The 18,573-nt window shown below is 39.4% G+C and overlaps 1 protein-coding gene across 7 annotated transcripts in view; it reads right to left on the bottom strand.

Moving 5' to 3' along the window:
• The window catches only part of IMMT (inner membrane mitochondrial protein), a 51,133-nt gene that overhangs the window by 12,418 nt on the left and 20,142 nt on the right, over window positions 1-18,573 (bottom strand). For 2 of the 7 annotated variants that reach the window (XM_022556015.3, XM_022556016.3), the window contains exons 4-10: window positions 17,994-18,105; window positions 15,955-16,092; window positions 14,858-14,965; window positions 10,297-10,433; window positions 6,062-6,165; window positions 3,031-3,166; window positions 2,368-2,497 (exon numbers count right to left, since the gene is read on the bottom strand). In XM_022556015.3, the coding sequence (XP_022411723.1) occupies window positions 2,368-2,497; window positions 3,031-3,166; window positions 6,062-6,165; window positions 10,297-10,433; window positions 14,858-14,965; window positions 15,955-16,092; window positions 17,994-18,105 (865 nt within the window). The remainder of the gene's footprint in view (window positions 1-2,367; window positions 2,498-3,030; window positions 3,167-6,061; window positions 6,166-10,296; window positions 10,434-14,857; window positions 14,966-15,954; window positions 16,093-17,993; window positions 18,106-18,573) is intronic. The other 5 variants (XM_022556017.3, XM_022556020.3, XM_089922857.1 and 2 more) reach the window with 3 other exon arrangements.

Genomic DNA, 18,573 nt, shown 5'->3' with positions numbered 1-18,573 from the left:
AATGCTCAACAATGTTAGCTAAATATTGTTATGTTTGCCACTGTGCTCAGCTATGGAGAACAGAGAAAAAGTACTAGACAGATGAGCATCACCAGGATACTTATAACTTAGGGAAATAAGACTAATAAGAGAAAAATAACTGGTAACACAAATCAGTACTAATGAGCTTAGTATAGGTCTTAAAAGAGTTCAGATTTCAGAAGCGAGAACATATATTGAGGGCTGAGGTAATCATGGAATAAGTCATTATCTCCAGAGGGACACAAGCAGTCAGTAGCACTGGCAGGAAAACTCTGCAGCTGTAGGCATGGCTGGAAGGGAAAAACTTCAGCAGGTGCCATTTGTACCTTTCAATCTATTTAAAAAATAAGAAATTAAATGGAGGTTGCCTTCCTCCCTCTAAAAAATAATCCAAAGATTACACTGCAGAAGATTTTCCCTTTCTATATGATACGTTTCTTTCATGCTGGGTTTTCAACCTTGGTACTACTGACTTTCTGGGCCAGACAGTTAGTTGGAGGGGCTGTTCTGTGCACTGTAGGGTGCTGAGCAGCACCTCTGTCCTCTACCCTACATGACAGCAGAACCCCCCAATGTGACAAGTCTGTCTCCAGACATTGCCAAATATTCTCTGGGGGCAAAAATGCCCTGAGCTCAGAACACCTGCCTTAATGTTTTCATGCTTTACAATGGGCATTTTTCTAATCAGCCGGAAAAAAAAATTTTTTTATTTTATTTTTTTTTTTATCTTGGCCGCACCACGCAGCTTGCAGGATCTTAGTTCCCTGACCAGGGATGGAACCTGCCTGTGAAAACAGGGGGTCCTCGGCAGTGAAAACACGGAGTCCTAACCACAGGACCACCAACGAATTCCCCCCGACCCAGGTCCCCAAACTTTTTAAGCTAAAAACTTCACAGGCTGGCATGGAAAAATTAGTAGGATTTAGCCTACTGGGAAGACCAAAGACAAGTATTTTAGATGAGAGAATGCAAATTTCTAGGGGTGGCACTCATAACTAACTCTCCATAGGCAAAGCCTGACCTGCCCTTTCAACCTTATTTAATTTACTGCAGCCAACCTAGACTCCCTGCTATCTACCAACGTCAGGTTTAAGCCAAGGAGCTTACATCCAACGGACAGAGATACACACACAACAAACAAAAACCGGTGAGTAAGTATTTCAGAAGGATTAAAAAAAGGTAACGTGGTAGAGTGACTTGTGGAGGAGGGTGTCTGTGGGATAATCACATCTGTCTCAGTTGTAACCTCAATGAAGCCCAGCCCTTGAAAGATTCTGGTGAGGGAAACGGTACAGATGTGGCTGAAGCAGGCCTGCTCAAGGACACACTGTCCACACTGTCCCCTCTGCTGCTAGTCAGTTCAAACAAGTTTAACCAACAATGTTCAAATAAGGCTGACTCACTGTTTCCACACTAAACTTTGTGTGATTCTCCATTTATTTAATCCTCTCTTACAAATCCTGCTTTTATTTTTTGCTTTGACAAGAATCTGGTATCTATCTCCCTCTTAAGTGAGTCAACTACATTAAAAAAAACTAACTACATATCTGAGTTAATAACAGCCTTGACTCCACTTCTTGCCATGACATCTCCTTGGTTGGCTATGATGCTGTGAAAATTCCTGCACTGTCTTTATTACCTGAGCTCCTTAGACCAGCCACGGTTCTGTGATGCAGCCTTGACACCTTCACCCCAGAGAGGTCTATAATGCCAGTTCTTCAGGTGCTACCTGATGTTCAGTTTCTAACAGACGCTGGCATTTAAGAAGTACTGTTTTGATTTTGTTGAGCCTGGTAATCTCCGTGATTCTTATTACTCTCACAGAGCTTCAAGGAAATGTGACTATTCCCTGCAGTTACAACGTGTAATTGTTGAGCCATCAAAGTTCCATGCAGTCTGAGCTATTTGCAAGTTGAAGGCCACACAGATTTCCTTTCCACCCAGCACCCCTGGGTGAGTTCTCAACCACAGTGTTGTCACAAAGCAGTCATAAGGTGTGCCTTAAGTAATTCATTATGAATATTTTTAAAGTCACAAAGGTTTTGAATAATTTTACATATATATAATATGCTAACAGAGTCAAGGTTATGTCACTTCACTCACTTAGATTCCAAATTACACTGGCTGGAACTTGTGTCCACCATGGCTAAACCAGGTGTGTCACCTGTCACAGGTGTGACTGAAATAAAATGTTGAAAACACGATACTGCATATCAGATGAGATATGCATGCCAGAGGGGTTTAGACTAGAGAATGGAGCTGAAGCAAGTTTAGATCAGTTGATCAGTTGTTAAAAAAAAAAAAAAAAAAAAAAAGGGAAAGTACCAACACTTCAGTTGTACTTACTCATCCCTTTCCACCCTGGCAAGACTTCCGGAGTAATACTGTCCAGTTCTCGTTTAAAGTCATCCCGGGCTTGGACTACCAGCTCATGATACTGAGACACAACCTTAGCCTCAGACTGAGCTGCTTTAACCTGAACAGATACAAGGGGTATATGGTTAAAGTGAACAAAAAGTACCATAAACATTCCAAAATACTCTAAGTCATAGTCATTTATTTATTTACATTTGGTTGTGAATATATAAGCAATATATAGAAAGAAATCTCAAGCTCAGAAAAAGGAACGTAAGTCTTGTCTTTGTTTCCTTCTAATTCTATTCAGATGCCATGGACAGGCCCTGTCCCATCTCACTGTGCCCCTGTCCCTGTTTCTCTGGGTCACGGGAAATTACCCATACACATCACAAATGCAGACTTGTGAAATTTCCATAAATGGTAATGACCATGAGCAAATGTTTACCTATTATAAAAAGTATCAACAATACTGAAGAATCCACTTTGTGTCCAAAGCAAGTTTTTAAAATTAGTTACAACTAATATTCTTTTCAAGGGAAAAGGGAGAAAGATGATAGGAATCTTACTACATTCCGGAATTCTTAAAAATCCTTTGACAAAACAATTACATTTAAAAATAAAAAACACTTGTACAAGATCTAAGAAACACACCTTTTGGACCACATTATCCAGATCAACTATCAAGTTGTGGAGTTTCCCCTCTGCAGCAGTTACATAAGATTTGGCCCCAGCAACCTCTTCTTTCTTTGCATTTTCAATTACACTTTTCATCTTCTCTAACTCTTCTCTGGAAACCAATAAAACAAAACAAAGGTTTAGTATTAGTCCTTACCAACTTTATTAAAGAATATGACAAACAATTTGTTAAGTCTATGAAAAATTTAATTTGGAAAAAACTACTCAATGATTCTCCAGTCAACAGGCAGAGAACCCTTCCTCACCAACAACTGAAAACACCTTGGTGAGAAGCTAGATTTATAGAGTGAACCAGACGAGTAGCATGGTGTACAGGAAAACACGCAGGCTTCAGAACCAGAGAGACTTGGATTCAGCTCCCAGACCGGCCTCTCCTTTGCTGCTCACCCTTATACAGGGAGTAGAGGTAATTCATGCTAAGTAACTTGCACGGGGCCTGCTACATCAGGAGCACTCAATAAATGGCAGCTTTTGCAAGGATTAGGTTGACTCCCCTGCCAATGAGAGCTTGAGGAAAGCAAAGGCAAGGGAGGAGGCCTAAGAGCTCACTAAGCAAATAGATGGGTCTTCAGGAGCCCTCACGATTCAGGCTGGATGGACTATGGTCTACCCAACCACAAAACACAGAACTCAGAGCCCTGACTCATGGTCTACTGATGTGAGCATAATGCCTTCAGTCTCCTAAAAGATATGCTGGCTTTATTAGAAGGCTTCTCTTTCTCTAAATATTTTGTTAAGACAGCAAAATTTTGAATGACAAATATTGATTAGGTGGGCCAAAAGGTTTGTTCAGTTTTTTCCGTAAGATGGCTTTAGTAGCACTTAAACAATTTTGTTAGATTGTATGTGACAGCTGTCGTATCAGCACGCATTAAAAAAAAGAATTATCAGGGCTTCCCTGGTGGCGCAGTGGTTGGCAGTCCGCCTGCCGAGGCAGGGGACGCGGGTTTGTGCCCCGGTCCGGGAGGATCCCACATGCCACGGAGCGGCTGGGCCCGTGAGCCATGGCCGCTGGGCCTGCGCGTCCGGAGCCTGTGCTCCGCAACGAGAGAGGCCACAACAGTGAGAGGCCCGCGCAAAAAAAAAGAATTATCAAAATTGGTGAATTTTTTGTGTGGCCATTTTAATATGGAAGGTTGAAGAAAAAAAGCAACATTTTCGGCATATTACACTTTATTTCAAGAAAGGTAAAAAAGCAACTGAAACGCACAAAAAGATTTGTGCAGTGTATGGAGAAGGCACTGTGACTGATCGAACGTGTCAAAAGTGGTCTGCGAAGTTTCGTGCTGGAGATTTCTTCCTGGACGATGTCCATGGTCAGGTAGACCAGCTGAAGTCGATAGCGATCAAATCGAAACAATAACTGAGAACAATCTATGTTACACCACATGGGAGATAGCCGACATACTCAAAATATCCAAATCAAGCATTGAAAATCATTTGCCCCAGCCTGGTCACGTGAATCGCTTTGATGTTTGTGTTCCACGTAAGTTAAGCGGAAAAAAACCTTCTTGACCGTATTTCCGCCTGCGATTCTCTACTGAAATGTAATGAAAACATTCCATTTTTAAAACAAATTTGTAATGGGCAATGAAAAGTGGATACTGTACAATAATGTGGAATGGAAGAGATCATGGGGCAAGAGAAATACACCACCACCAACCACACCAAAGGCTGGTCTTCATCCAAAGAAGGTGATGTGTTTATGGTGGGACTCCTCTATTATGAGCTCCTTCCGGAAAACCAAACGATTAATTCCAACAAGTACTGCTGCAAATCAGACCAACTGAAAGCGGCACTCGACGAAAAGCGTCCAGAATTAGTCAAAAGAAAACGCGTAATCTTCCATCAGGATAACCCAAGACTGCATGTTTGACGCCCAGGCAAAAACTGTTACAGCTTGGCTGGGAAGTTCTGATTCATCCACCGTATTCACCGCACACTGACTGCACCTTTGGATTTTCATTTATTTTGGTCTTTACATAATTCTTTTTTTTTTTTTTTTTTTTTTTGTGGTATGCGGGCTTCTCACTGTTGTGGCCTCTCCCGTTGCGGAGCACAGGCTCCGGACGCGCAGGCTCAGCGGCCATGGCTCACGGACCCAGCCGCTCCGCGGCATGTGGGATCTTCCCGGACCGGGGCACGAACCCATGTCCCCTGCATCGGCAGGTGGACTCTCAACCACTGCGTCACCAGGGAAGCCCTACATAATTCTTTTAATGGAAAAAATTTCAATTCCCGGGAAGACTGTAAAAGGCACCTGGAACAGCTCTTTGCTCAAGAAGATAAAAAGTTTCGGGAAGATGGAATTATGAAGTTGCCTGAAAAATGGCAGGAAGGCAGTGGAACAAAAGGGTGAAAACACTGTTCAATAAAGTTCTTGGAGAAAATGAAAAATATGTTTTTCATTTTTACTTAAAAAACCGAAGGCACTTCTTGGCCCACCCAATAATAATTCCATCATGTTGATGAGAGCCCTTTATTCAAATGTAGGTTCCCATTGTCAGAGGTTGATCTTGTACCTGGTTTGCTTGCTTGATCCTAGTTTTAGCCAACTTCCAGGAAAGGTCAAGGTGGCGTAAAACTAGACTCATTATGCGCTAACTACTTTGGTAGTTAAGGCAAAGAGACTGAGACATACTCTTTAATTTCTGATAAGACTGCTCGAGACATCCCAGAAACATCTTGAAATGATGGCAGAGCCTCAGTCAATCTGTAGAACACATATCACCTCAATAATAACCCAACGAAAAACTTGATGTTTATACAAGATCTTTTATATAGGCTTCTGCCAAGTTTATTTTGGCTGGGTTATGTATCAATATTTTATTCCCTCTCTCCCTTTTAAGCTTCCGTGCTCCTATCACCAATACAGTACAGGCGGAGAGGGGAGGGAAGGGTTTCTCTGCCTCCTCTTCCTATGCAGACAGTACAAAGAAAGCCACCAGGAGGCCCTAATTACTCGTTACAGTCCATGAGTAATTACTTGGCTTTGAGAAGGGCATCGGCAGCCTCATCTACTGCCTTTCTGCGTTCCTTCAATGCACCCTCCACTGTGCGCCACTGAGCTGACTTCTTGTCACCTGCAATCTAAACAAAAAGTTTTAATTATGTAAACACGAATAACTGCTATTACTGTCACAATAACATGACTAAATGCAGAAAGCAGTGACATAAAAGTCAAAGGTAAAAAGTTATATACACTATTTCTCCGGAAGAGGAACTCTTAATCTAATGTTCACGGACAGGCTCAAAGAAATCCATGAACCGTCTCCCGTCAACCACCCACACCAAAACTGTAAAAGACTGTGCTCCAGCGCACAAGCATTCTCTAAGGAGACATGATATTTTTTTTATCAGAGTCTCAAAAGGAGATATGAAGCAGAAAAGATTAGTAAGAACAATAACTTGTCATGAATTGTTTGTTGATTAAATCATTCTCCAATGAAGCACCGGTGCTTAAACTTTTCTTATTTGCAGGTCTACTGAAATCACAGTAAGAATAAGTAGAAAGTTTACCCATTTGTAGGGTCCTTACTCCTCCAAAAACATTACCCTAAAGAATGACCCTCCATAATTTTTAAGGAGAAAATCAACTACTGTCAAGAACCCCACTCCACCCTGACCTGACTTCTACAGAATGTGAATTTTATCTTTATATATATATCTCCCTTGCAAATTCCTTAGGCAGGTCTAACATGTTTTGCTCCAGCACTGGAACTGACTGCCACTTCTTCAACTGAGCAGAGTTGGCTAATACTTAGGGGATACATCATACCAAAACCAAAAACCACCTCTAACACTATAATCACAGTGCAGCAAGATGCTCACACAAGAGAGGCGCAAGAAAGCCGGTCACTGAAGGCGTGGCGTAGGCGAGTCCAGCTTGCATCCCCCTCTCACTTTGCATCATATAAACAATGAGCAGAATGCTATTTGGAACTGTTTCAACTCTTTAAAACTATTTTTAAAATTAGTTATTAACTATTTTAAATGACATTTTCCCCTCCCTTTTCGTTTGCCAAGTACATATAGTTTAAAGTAGTATATTATGTGTAGATATGAAGCAAAAACCACCTTATGGCTTCTCTTCAAAGTACAGTTGACCTTTTAACAACACAGGTTTAAACTGCATGGGTCCGCTTATACAAAGATTTCTTTCAACACAGTACGACACAATCTGCAGTTGGCTGAATCCACAGATGCAGGAGGGCCGACTACGGGACTTGAGCACCCGTGAATTTTGGAATCCGTGGTGGGTCCTGAAACCAATCCCCTGCAGATACTGACGGGTAACTATATACTACGCTAGGACCTTAGAGAGGAATAGGAACATACTAAATTACCGAAGAATGAAATATTTTTTATCAAAGAAAAACACGACTGAATTGGTTCAATAATTATATTTCAAGTCGCCCAAAGAGAGCCACTACAGGGGCTGCTGCACACCTAAAACATGAGTGCAGTCTCAGTGTGGTGTCCTGGGTCTTGGATGCCCAACCCGTATCTTCCCTTGTTAGAAACAGAAGTGGTTTTGCCTCTGCGGCCCTAAGCCTGCTACTTTAAGGGGAATAGGGCTCAGCAAAAGTAATGCCTCTGGTTTGGGTCATTCACAAGCAATTCTCCACATTATGTTCCTACTGACATCTAGTGTGATCTCAATTTTAAAGGTACATCCATTATCAATGGAAAGTTTAAACAACCAAGTTCCTTAAGGCAGGATTAACCCTGCCACCGGACCACTGTGGCAGTCTGAGGAAGCCTCTCGGGGTAACATTTTTAAATGCTTAAAATGAAACTATTAGATTGCAGAGAAGCCCAATTACATTGAAATATGGTCATAAAATATACATTTTTTAAATTTTATGACATAGAAACCAAGATCTAGTAGTAGAACTAATAAATACCCTAATCCAGAAGTAGTGATGGGCATAAATGATATTTCAAGAGATCTGCAAGTACCATAACGTAATATGAAAATACCTATGCTTTCTCTTGGTAATAAAGTTATGGATACTACTATACTAACACTACTGCTTTTGTTGTCACTATTCGTAATTGAAGAAAAGCTTTTGAGGCTAGGGAAAATAAAGATGTTTTCCATCCAAGTTCAGCGAGCCCCTGAATTCTATCCACAGACCCAACTCTAGATTAAGAACCCCTGCTTTTAGAAGAAATACTTGGTACTTCTTTTCTATCTTTGTATCTCACTTTTCTAATTTTTATGTTCTACATAGATTGTTGCAAAGTGACAAAACCAATTAATTTCATGGTGTGGATAATCTAGTTGAAGACTCAGTGAACTGCCACTTTAGCCATCTTGCAAAATAAAATACATCAAAAAATGTTGCTGGTTTGGGCCATATCAGTATCCTGTATAAAAAATTTTCCAAGACTTTATCATATGCTGTTATAAGACCCTGGTATTGTATTAAGATAACTCTTCATAACTAACCCAAACAGACTCATGAATCATGTCAATGTCAATGACATATCTGGGGGCCAAAATGTGTCTCCCTCTGTTAAAGGTATTCCTGTTTATAGAGGTCCAAGGATAAGCTGTCCTGTAAAACAGACATCGGATTCCCCTACGATCAAGCCTGGTCCAACTGTTTACAAACAATGCTTTGAGAAATTAACTCAGTATGTGCACCTACAGCTTCTTTTACTACAAGAAACAGAGTTGGGATCAATTTTTAACACTTCAAAACTTGTGTTCAATACGTTTTTCTGATTACTTTGTTAACACCAGCTAATATTCCCTAATCTGGTTAACTGTGCTGCTATAAAGTATCCTTCAGTTGTAACATCTTTATTGTAAACGATCTCATACTGTGTAATCCACATGCACTACGTTATGTGTTCAGTGGGAAGAGGAAATACCCTCTTATGCAGACCTCCACCAAAGCAGTACCACGGACATCTAAAGCTTCTAATCACTGTCCTTCTGAAAGAACCTACTTGGGTTTGAACTCAACTTCCTGATATCATGCAACTTCCAGCCTTCTCCATACATGTGTATAACCAGCATAGTAAATATTTCCTGTGTGGTTTCTACTTTCCTGACTGAACTCTGACTAAGATTTAAATTTTTCTCGTGGACTTTGAACAAAACAGAATTTTCTTTTAATTTTTCAAAGGTTGTAGTTTCTTGACTGTTTGCATCAGAGCTCTAATTTAACTCCTTTGTGATGCACGTACATACAACTAAAGCAATCTGAAGTGTATTTAAATTTTTTAAAAACCACAGTCATGGTGGCAAAGTAACTTTACGGATCATGCATGATCCTGATTCCTGAGATTTATAGGTTCTCTATTTCATTTTATTCTTTAAATGACTTGGTGTCAAGATACATTTTTATATACTGAATAACTGAATGTAATTATAAAGGAAATTTATGGAGTCCCAGTATTACATTTTTTTAAATACATTTATCTATTTATTTTTGGCTGTACTGGGCCTTCGCTGCTGTGCACAGTCTTTCTCTAGTTGCGGCAAGTGGGGGCTACTCTTTGTTGTGGTATGCGGGCTTCTCGCTGTGGTGGATTCTTTCGCTGGGAGCACGGGCTCTAGGCAGATGGGTTTCAGTAGTTGTGGCACACGGGCTCAGTAGTTGTGGCTCACGGGCTCTAGAGTGCAGGCTCAGTAGTTGTTGCGCATGGGCTTAGTTGCTCCATGGCATGTGGGATCTTCCCGGACCAGGGCTTGAACCCGGGTCTCCTGCACTAGCAGGCGGGTTCTTAACTACTGCGCCACCAGGGAAGCCCCAAGTCCCAGTATTACATTTTAATTAGTGTAATTACTTTATTCTGTGAAGTGTCCAATGTAAGTTAAATAATCAACATATAAGCATTTAAAGTAGCTGGTGTTTTGGGGTACCTGGGATCTCTGTATTATTCTTTTAACTGTGTGTCAATCTAAAAGTATCTCACACAAAAAAGTTTATTTTAAAAAATGGCTGGCGATTTTAAAGCAAAAGAAAATAGGCAAACAACAAATACATTCAAGCACTATTAAGATATGAAAGCACATCTGAACTAATTCTTATATCATATCACCGTTGTGAGATAAAGCACCATTTATAAAATTCATTAAAAAGAACACCTGAAATTTTTTTTTCATTGTTTTTCTAAAAAGACAATCATTCTAGTTCGTTTTCACTTAGTGAGAGAAAGCCCAACTTAGAAGGAAGAAATCGTGTCTAACGTTCTTTGGCCCACCTCAGAATCGTCCATGGCTGTTTTCAGTATGTTGGCGTGGGCAGTGACAGCCTGGACCGCAGCATTCTGAGCCACAATAGCCTGCTGAGTAATGCAAGCAGTCTGGCTCAGAGCATCTTCTAAGCTCTTGGCTAGTGCTGAAGTTAAAAAAAAAAAAAAAAAAGTTAAAAACTAGATCCCTCCTGCCGAATGACTTTAATCTTTCCCTCTTCACCTGTTGAGTCCTACACTGCATTTCCCCCTCAAAACAAACAAAATACAGATTTAGCGAATCAAAATTTCACTTAAAAGTATGATAAAATATTAATAATTACTGAATCCAGATGGTGAATCTATGTGGGTTCATTACACTATTTTTACTTTTATGTATATCTGAATTTTTTCAAAATAAAACATGTTTTGGGTTTTCTGTGTGAAAGGGAAAATCGCAATAGGAAAGGCAAATATACAAAAAGACTGAAGATCACTTAAATAAGCCAGCATATAGTTTAAGAAACAATCAGAAAAATTTTGTGAAAGCGATTATAACTACAGTGAACAGCAAAAGGATAAACATGAAGATATAAAATAGGACATCAAAATCACAAAATGTGGAGGAGGGGAATAAGAAAATGTAGATCTTTTACAATGTGTTTGAGCTTACATGACTACCAGTCTAAAGCAAGCAGATATAGCAACGGGTTAACACACTTGAAAACAAGGGTAACCACAAATCAAAACACGCTACAGATTCACAAAAACCGAAAAGAAAGGAATTCAAGCATAATACAAATGAAAACCATCAAACCCCAAAAGGAAGAACAAAAAGAAGAAGAAAGGAACAAAGAAGACATTAACTGGATAACAAGACTTTAAATGGCAAAAAATACATGCCTATCAATAATTACCTTAAATGTCAATAGACTAAATGCTCCAATCAAAAGACACAGAGTGGCAGATTAGATAATAAAACAAGAACCTACAATATGCTGCCTACAAAGGACCCACATTAGGGTGAAAGACACACACAGACTGAAAGTGAGAGGATGGGAAAAGATATTTCATGCAAATGGAAGCAATAAAAAAGCAGGGGCAGCAATACTCAGACCAGAAAAAATACATTTTAAAATAAAGGCCATGGAGAAAGACAAAGAAAGACAAAGATGGACACTATATAATGATAAAATGATCCATACAAGAAGAGGATATTACACTCATTAACTTATGTGCACTCAATATAGGAGCATCTAAACACATACAACAAATACTAACAGACATAAAGGGAGAAACTGATGGGAATACATTAATAGTAGGAGACTGACATCAACAGGTCTTTCAGACAAAACATCAACAAGGCAAAAGAGGTCCCAAATGACACAATAAAACAGTTAGACTTAATTGCTATCTACAGCGACACTACATCCAAAAAACCAGAACACACATTTTTTTCAAGTGTGCATGGAACATTCTCTAGGACAGACGACATACTAGGACACAAAACAAGCCCAAGAAATTGAGGATAAGTAATTAAAGATAGTAATTATTTCAAGCATCTTTTCCGACCATAAAGGCATGAAACTAGAAATCAACCACAGAAAGAAAAACGAGGAAAAACCTATTACATAGGGACTAAACAACATGCTACTAAAAAACCAATAATAGGTCAACAAGGAAATCAAAGAGAAATCAAAAAATACCTCGAGACAAACAACAATGAAAACACAACCATACAAAAATCTATGGGAGGCAACAAAAGCAGTCCTAAGAGGGACATTCATAGCAATAAAGGCCCTCCTCTAAAACAAATAAATAAAACTCAAATAAATAACCTAACCTACCACCTAAAAGAATTAGAAAAAGAAGAACAAAACCTAAATTCAGCAGGAGGAAGGATATAATAAAGATTAGAGATGAAATAAATAACACAGAGATTAAAAAAATAGAAAAAAAATCAAAGCAGGAGCTGGTTTTTTAAAAGTGTAAACAAAATCGACAAACCTCTATCCAGGCTCACCAAGAAGAAGAGAGGACCCAAATAAACAAAATAAGAAATGAAAGAGGAGAAATAACATCTAATACCACAGAAATACAAAAGAAATCATTAAGAAGAAAATACTATGAACAGTTATATGCCAACAAAGTGGACAACCTTGAAGAAATGGACAAGTTTCTAGAAACATACAGCCTGCCAAAACTGAATCAAGAAGAAACATAATTTGTACAGACCAATCACTAGAAGTGAAATAGAATCTATACTTTAAAAAAATTCCCTGCAAACAAAAATCCAGGATCAGATGGCTTCAATGGGGAATTCTACAACAATATACAAAGAACTTATACCTATCCTTCTCAAATTCTTCCAAAAGACTGAAGAGGAGGGAACACTCCCAAGGTCAATCTATAAGCCAATATCACCCTGATACCAAAACCAGACAAATACACTACAAAAAAAAAAGGAAAATTACAGGCCAATATCTTTGATGAATGGAGATGTCAAAATCGTCAACAAAATATTACCAAACTGAATACAACAACATATAAAAAGGATCATATACCATGATCAAGTTGGATTCATTCCAGGGTCACAAGGGTGGTTCAACATACGCAAATCTATCACTGTGATACACCACAGCGACAAAAACCACATGATCATCTCGACAGATGCAGAAAAAGCATTTGATAAAATTCGACACCCCTTCATGATAAAAACTCTCACCAATGTGGGAGAACATAATAATAAAAGCCATTTATGGCAAACCCACAGCCAATATAATACTCAACAGTGAAAAGCTGAAAGCCTTCCCACTAAATTGTGGAACAAGACAAGGATGCCCACTCTCACCACTTCTATTCAACATAGTACTGGATAGTCCTAGCCACAGGAATCAGACAAGAAAAAGAAATAAAAAGGATCCAAATTGGAAGGGAAGAGGTAAAATTGTCATTATATGCAGATGACATGACACTCTATATAGAAAACCCTAAGGTTCCACACAAAAACTAGTAGAACTGATAAATGAATTCAGCAAGGTGACAGGATACAAGATTAATATAAAGAAATCTGTTGCATTTCTTTACACTAACAATGAAACATCAGAGAGAAAGTAAAGAAACAATTCCCACTTAAAGTCACACCAAAAAATAAAATAAAATACCTACAAATAAACCTAACCAAGGAGGTGAAAGACCGATACACTGATAAAGGAAACTGAAGATGATTCTAAGAAATGGAAAGATATCCCATGTTCTTAGACTGGAAGAATTAATATTGTTAAAGTGTCCACAGTACTCAAAGCAATCTACAGATTTAATGCAATCCCTACCAAAATACCCATGACATTATTCACAGAACTACAACAAATAATCCTAAAATTTATATGGAACCAGAAAAGACCCAGAATTGCCAAAACAATCCTGAGGAAAAAGAACAAAGTTGGAAAGATATCCCTCCCAGACTTCAGGCGACACTACAAAGCTCAGTAATCAAAACAGTGTGGTACTGAAAGAAAAAAAGAGACATATGGATCAATGGAACAGAATAAAGCGCCCCAAAATAAACCCACACAGCTAAGACCAAAAACCAAATCCAAGTAATCAAACGAATGCCCTACATCTGTGCTCATTCTGGCCCTTCTACTCTGTACACAATTCTAACAAACTTGCCTCCTAGGAGTAGGACAGAGCCAGCAAGTTGAAGGAAAACAAGAACCACTCAAGACAAAAAAAAAACAAACAGAAAAATGTGATGGAGACAAAAAACAAAAAAACCGAAAAACTATAAACAGCTGTCCTAAGAATTTAAAACTAACATCTCTTGGTCCAGCAAAAAGCTACATGCACACTACCTCCAGGGACATCAATATATTGTAGCACAGTACAATAAATTATGTTCCAGGTACCTCGTTTAAGACAGGAAAATACATTTTTAGGTAACTAATATCTGTGTTTTATTTGGCCCTGTGGCAGGCGGGCTCTTAGTTCCCCGACCAGGGATCACACCTGGGCCCTTGGTGCAGAGTCCTGACCACTGGACCGCCAGGAAGTCCCACTAACATCTTTCTTTAAGCCATCAAAAAACCTAATGTAAAATTGAAACTTAAAAAGGAATATGCTTCGGTTAGGTGGAAACTAGCAACGTGTGGAACATTCCATCCCCCAATGATGTCAGATAAGGGGGCGGCCAGACTGAGTCCAGAGGCCAGGTAATAAACCAGAGTAGGAGCCATTCCAACCTGCACAAATAAATGCATGAGTGTAACAGTTAGAAGACTCTTAGGCAAGTGGCCAAAACATAAATAATTTGTGTTCCACAGAGTATAAAGAATCTTCAGCACTAACCATGATAAAAACAAAAGGACAAAGTACGTGAATCACTTGAACTTATGTGTATTAGAATAGCCCTCGTCACCTGGGTAAAAGTTTAGATGGCAAGAACACAAATGATGAAATAAAGATGGTGAACAGAGCAACACCACTAAAGAAACCACAAAGAGCTGACGGATGAGAAACTCGTGTGACAGCTAAAGAAGAGAGCAACCGAGAGAGATGACCCAAGTACTTAAGAAGCGTCAGGTTTACATACACTCAATCTTAACTTGTTCTTGCTTCTCCTGTTGCGCAAGCCGAGCTGCAACTTCTTCAGGTGGCCGCTCCCTTACAGAAGTTGAGGATGCTTCCTCTTGCAGTAAAACTAAATGAAAGGCAATCAAATTTCAGCACAGAATTTCAACAGCTAATGGGGACATAAAAACACCATCATTTGTGCTTGCCAGATGTATCAACTTGAGGGCATTTTTGTGATAAAGATTCTAAAACCACATCATCACTCGATGATTCCAACATGAAGAAATAAAGGGTCAGCTCTCAGCAATCCCACTACTGGGCATATACCCTGAGAAAACCATAATTCAAAAAGCGTCATGTACCAAAATGTTCATTGCAGCTCTATTTACGATAGCCCAGAGATGGAGACAACCTAAGCGCCCATCATCGGATGAATGGATAAAGAAGATGTGGCACATATATACAATGGAATATTACTCAGCCATAGAAAGAAACGAAATTGAGTTATTTGTAGTGAGGTGGATGGACCTAGAGTCTGTCATACGGAGTCAAGTAAGTCAGAAAGAGAAAGACAAATACCGTATGCTAACACATATATATGGAATTTAAGAAAAAAAAAATGTCAAGAAGAACCTAGGGGTAAGACAGAAATAAAGACACAGACCTACTGGAGAACGGACTTGAGGATATGGGGAGGGGGAAGGGTGAGCTGTGACAAAGCGAGAGAGAGGCATGGACATATATACACTACCAAACGTAACATAGATAGCTAGTGGGAAGCAGCCGCATAGCACAGGGATATCAGCTCGGTGCTTTGTGACCGCCTGGAGGGGTGGGATAGGGAAGGTGGGAGGGAGGGAGACGCAAGAGGGAAGAGATATGGGAACATATGTATATGTATAACTGATTCACTTTGTTATAAAGCAGAAACTAACTCACCATTGTAAAGCAATTATACCCCAATAAAGATGTTAAAAATAAATAAATAAATAAAGGGTCAGCTCTTAAACCCCTTGTTTTCAAAGATTTATTCAGACTTTGAAATTTAGGGAATGCCTAGACATTGCATAGTTCTGATGAGCATATCATTTACATAACCACAGATAATTTAACTACCTGAAGTTGCAGGCTTGGGTTTTCCTTCACCAGTTTCAGGGTGATCAGTTTCTGTAGATTCCTCATGCTGAACCAAAGGCGCTGGGACGGACAGTGTGTCACCTGCCGCAGAAATAATTTGAGCTGCCTCTGTCGGTGCTATAAATACATGTTACACACGGTATTTACAGTTTCCTGGGTTAACAGAGAAACACATAGGAATCCACTACTACTACCTCCCACTTCACATCTGACTCCTTAAAGACACAAGCACATGTGCTGCCACTACTCAAACACACAGCCAGGGGCGCTGTCCACTGCACAAACCCACACACAATGAGCAATGGCTGGGAAAGCACAAGAGAAGACAGTCTGGTCAGCATCCACCTGCATTTTAACCATTATTCTCAGGCAAGCCTTCTAATAACAGTACTAAATGGTACTAAATCTTGACATGAGAAGGGGACATAAGATTTACATAACATGGAAAAATAACAACAAATGAGAAAAGAGCCTGTAATGAAGAAGGTAGGCAAAAGAAAGTAACCAAAAACTATTTTTTAATTGCTCCGAAGAGTGGCAGAGGTGAAAGAGGTGTGGGCAAGAACAGGATGGCAATTTTAAACACAAAGAAGACAAGTTCACAGTTTAGATGGTGAGTGAGTAAAGGACAGGACTCGGTTAAAAAAATTACTTCATAGACATATTTTTAAAGAAAAGAAGGTTGAAAAATCAAGAGCTTATAAATTATAAATAAAAGTGTTGATGGAAGAGAAATGAGTAATTCTGAAGGCGGAATAGATGGTGGGGTGGGGAGCAACAAAATGGAGAAAAAAATTTTTAAATAAACTGAAGGTCCCATTTAAGAGTTAAAGTTGGATTATCACAAGGCCCATTAACTGGTCTCCTTGCTCTGTCCGTGGTTCCTTTATCTATTCTCCACAATAGCCAGTAATCTTATTAAAAGTCAGCTATCAAAAAAAAAAAAAAAAAAGTCAGCTATCAACCCCAGCTCATAATCCTCCCAACAACTTCCCATCTTATTCAGACTAGAAAACAAAACTCTTATGATGGCCTCCAAAGACTGCCACTATAGGCTTTCTGCTCCCTCTCTACTATTGCTATTATTCTCCTCTTACTCTACCCCGGTTTCATTTGCTCCTTGCTAGAATACGCCAAGCCTTTGCACTAGCTAATCCTGCCTGGATGCTCTTCCCCACCAGCCCTTTACATGACTGACTCCCTCATCTCTTTCTAGTCTCTGCCCAAATGACACCTTCCAGAGGAAACTTTTCTTACCCACTCCATTTAAAATTGCAATATTCCCTCCCACACTTATCACTGTATGACATCCTATACATAATTTACTTGTATGTTTATATGCGACTTCCCTCCCCTCATCCCACTAAGGAATCTTCACAGCATTTGTGTGTTTGTTTCTACTGTTTTGTTCACTGCTATAACCCCAGTGCCTAAAAGACACCCAGCACTTGGCACACAGTAGATACTCAGTATTTACTGAGTGAAAGTCAGGTGATTTAATCAAGGACAGAAGTGAAAGGAGAAACATAATAAATTCAAATGCATGCAGACCAGGTTAGGACTAGGCACTGCTATAAATTAGTGTGGGATTACAATCATCAAGGGGAAAAAATCTGCAGATCAAAACTAGATCAAGACACTTCATCACTAAGAAAGAAGAGAGAAGAAAGAGCTGGTGAACAGGCAGAAAAAAGAGGTGTGGAAAGAGAACAAATCTTACAATCTAAAGAGAGGGAAAGCTAGGAGTCAGAGAAAAGGAAAAAGAAACAGGAAAATAAGTGTGCTGAAGGCAAGACAATTCTTGTTACCATTACTTAGTAGCTGTTCACAATAAAGCCCAATTTCATATCCCACTCAACCCTTAAAAGGAGAGCCAAGATGACAGGTGAGAATACTCCCTCCCCAAGGTGAGGGAAGAGTCCTTCATGGGGACGGGCCCCCCTCTTGACCATGGGTACAAATACATTAAAACATTCATTTACCTATAATTTTAAAAGAATGATTCTAAATATAGGTACCTGTCGTTGAAGCTGAAGTGTCTCCCTTTTGTTTTTGGAGTTGTGAAGCAGGCTGTTTAGATTCTTTCATTGCCTCAGATACACTAGAGGTTTTTAGTGGACCAGACTGAATCTTGGAAATGAAAAACATTTAACATTTCAGATACGACAGTGTTCTTAAAAACAGGCAGCACAAAGTATCTTGTATCATTTTAAAAGTCAAGTTTTTCAGGCTTTTAACATAATAAAGGTATCAACAATTTACAACAATGTATTTTATTTTTTAATTTTTTTTAAGCTTCTTTATTGGAGTATAATTGCTTTACAATGGTGTGTTAGTTTTCGCTGTATGACAAAGTGAATCAGCTATGCATATACATATATCCCCATATCTCCTCCCTCTTGCGTCTCCCTCCCACCCTCCCTATCCCACCCCTCTAGATGGTCACAAAGCACCGAGCTGATCTCCCTGTGCTATGTGGCTGCTTCCCACTAGCTATCTATTTTACATTTGCTAGTGTATATATGTCCATGCCACTCTCTCACTTTGTCCCAGCTTACCCTTCCCCCTCCCTGGGTTCTCAAGTCCATTCTCTACGTC

The sequence above is a fragment of the Delphinapterus leucas genome, chromosome 13 (genome assembly GCF_059928025.1).
Source record: "Delphinapterus leucas isolate spDelLeu-1000000601 "Yukka" chromosome 13, BTC_Dleu_Yukka2, whole genome shotgun sequence".
Classification (NCBI taxonomy): domain Eukaryota; kingdom Metazoa; phylum Chordata; class Mammalia; order Artiodactyla; family Monodontidae; genus Delphinapterus; species Delphinapterus leucas.
This window is presented reverse-complemented; position numbering and strand designations above follow the sequence as displayed.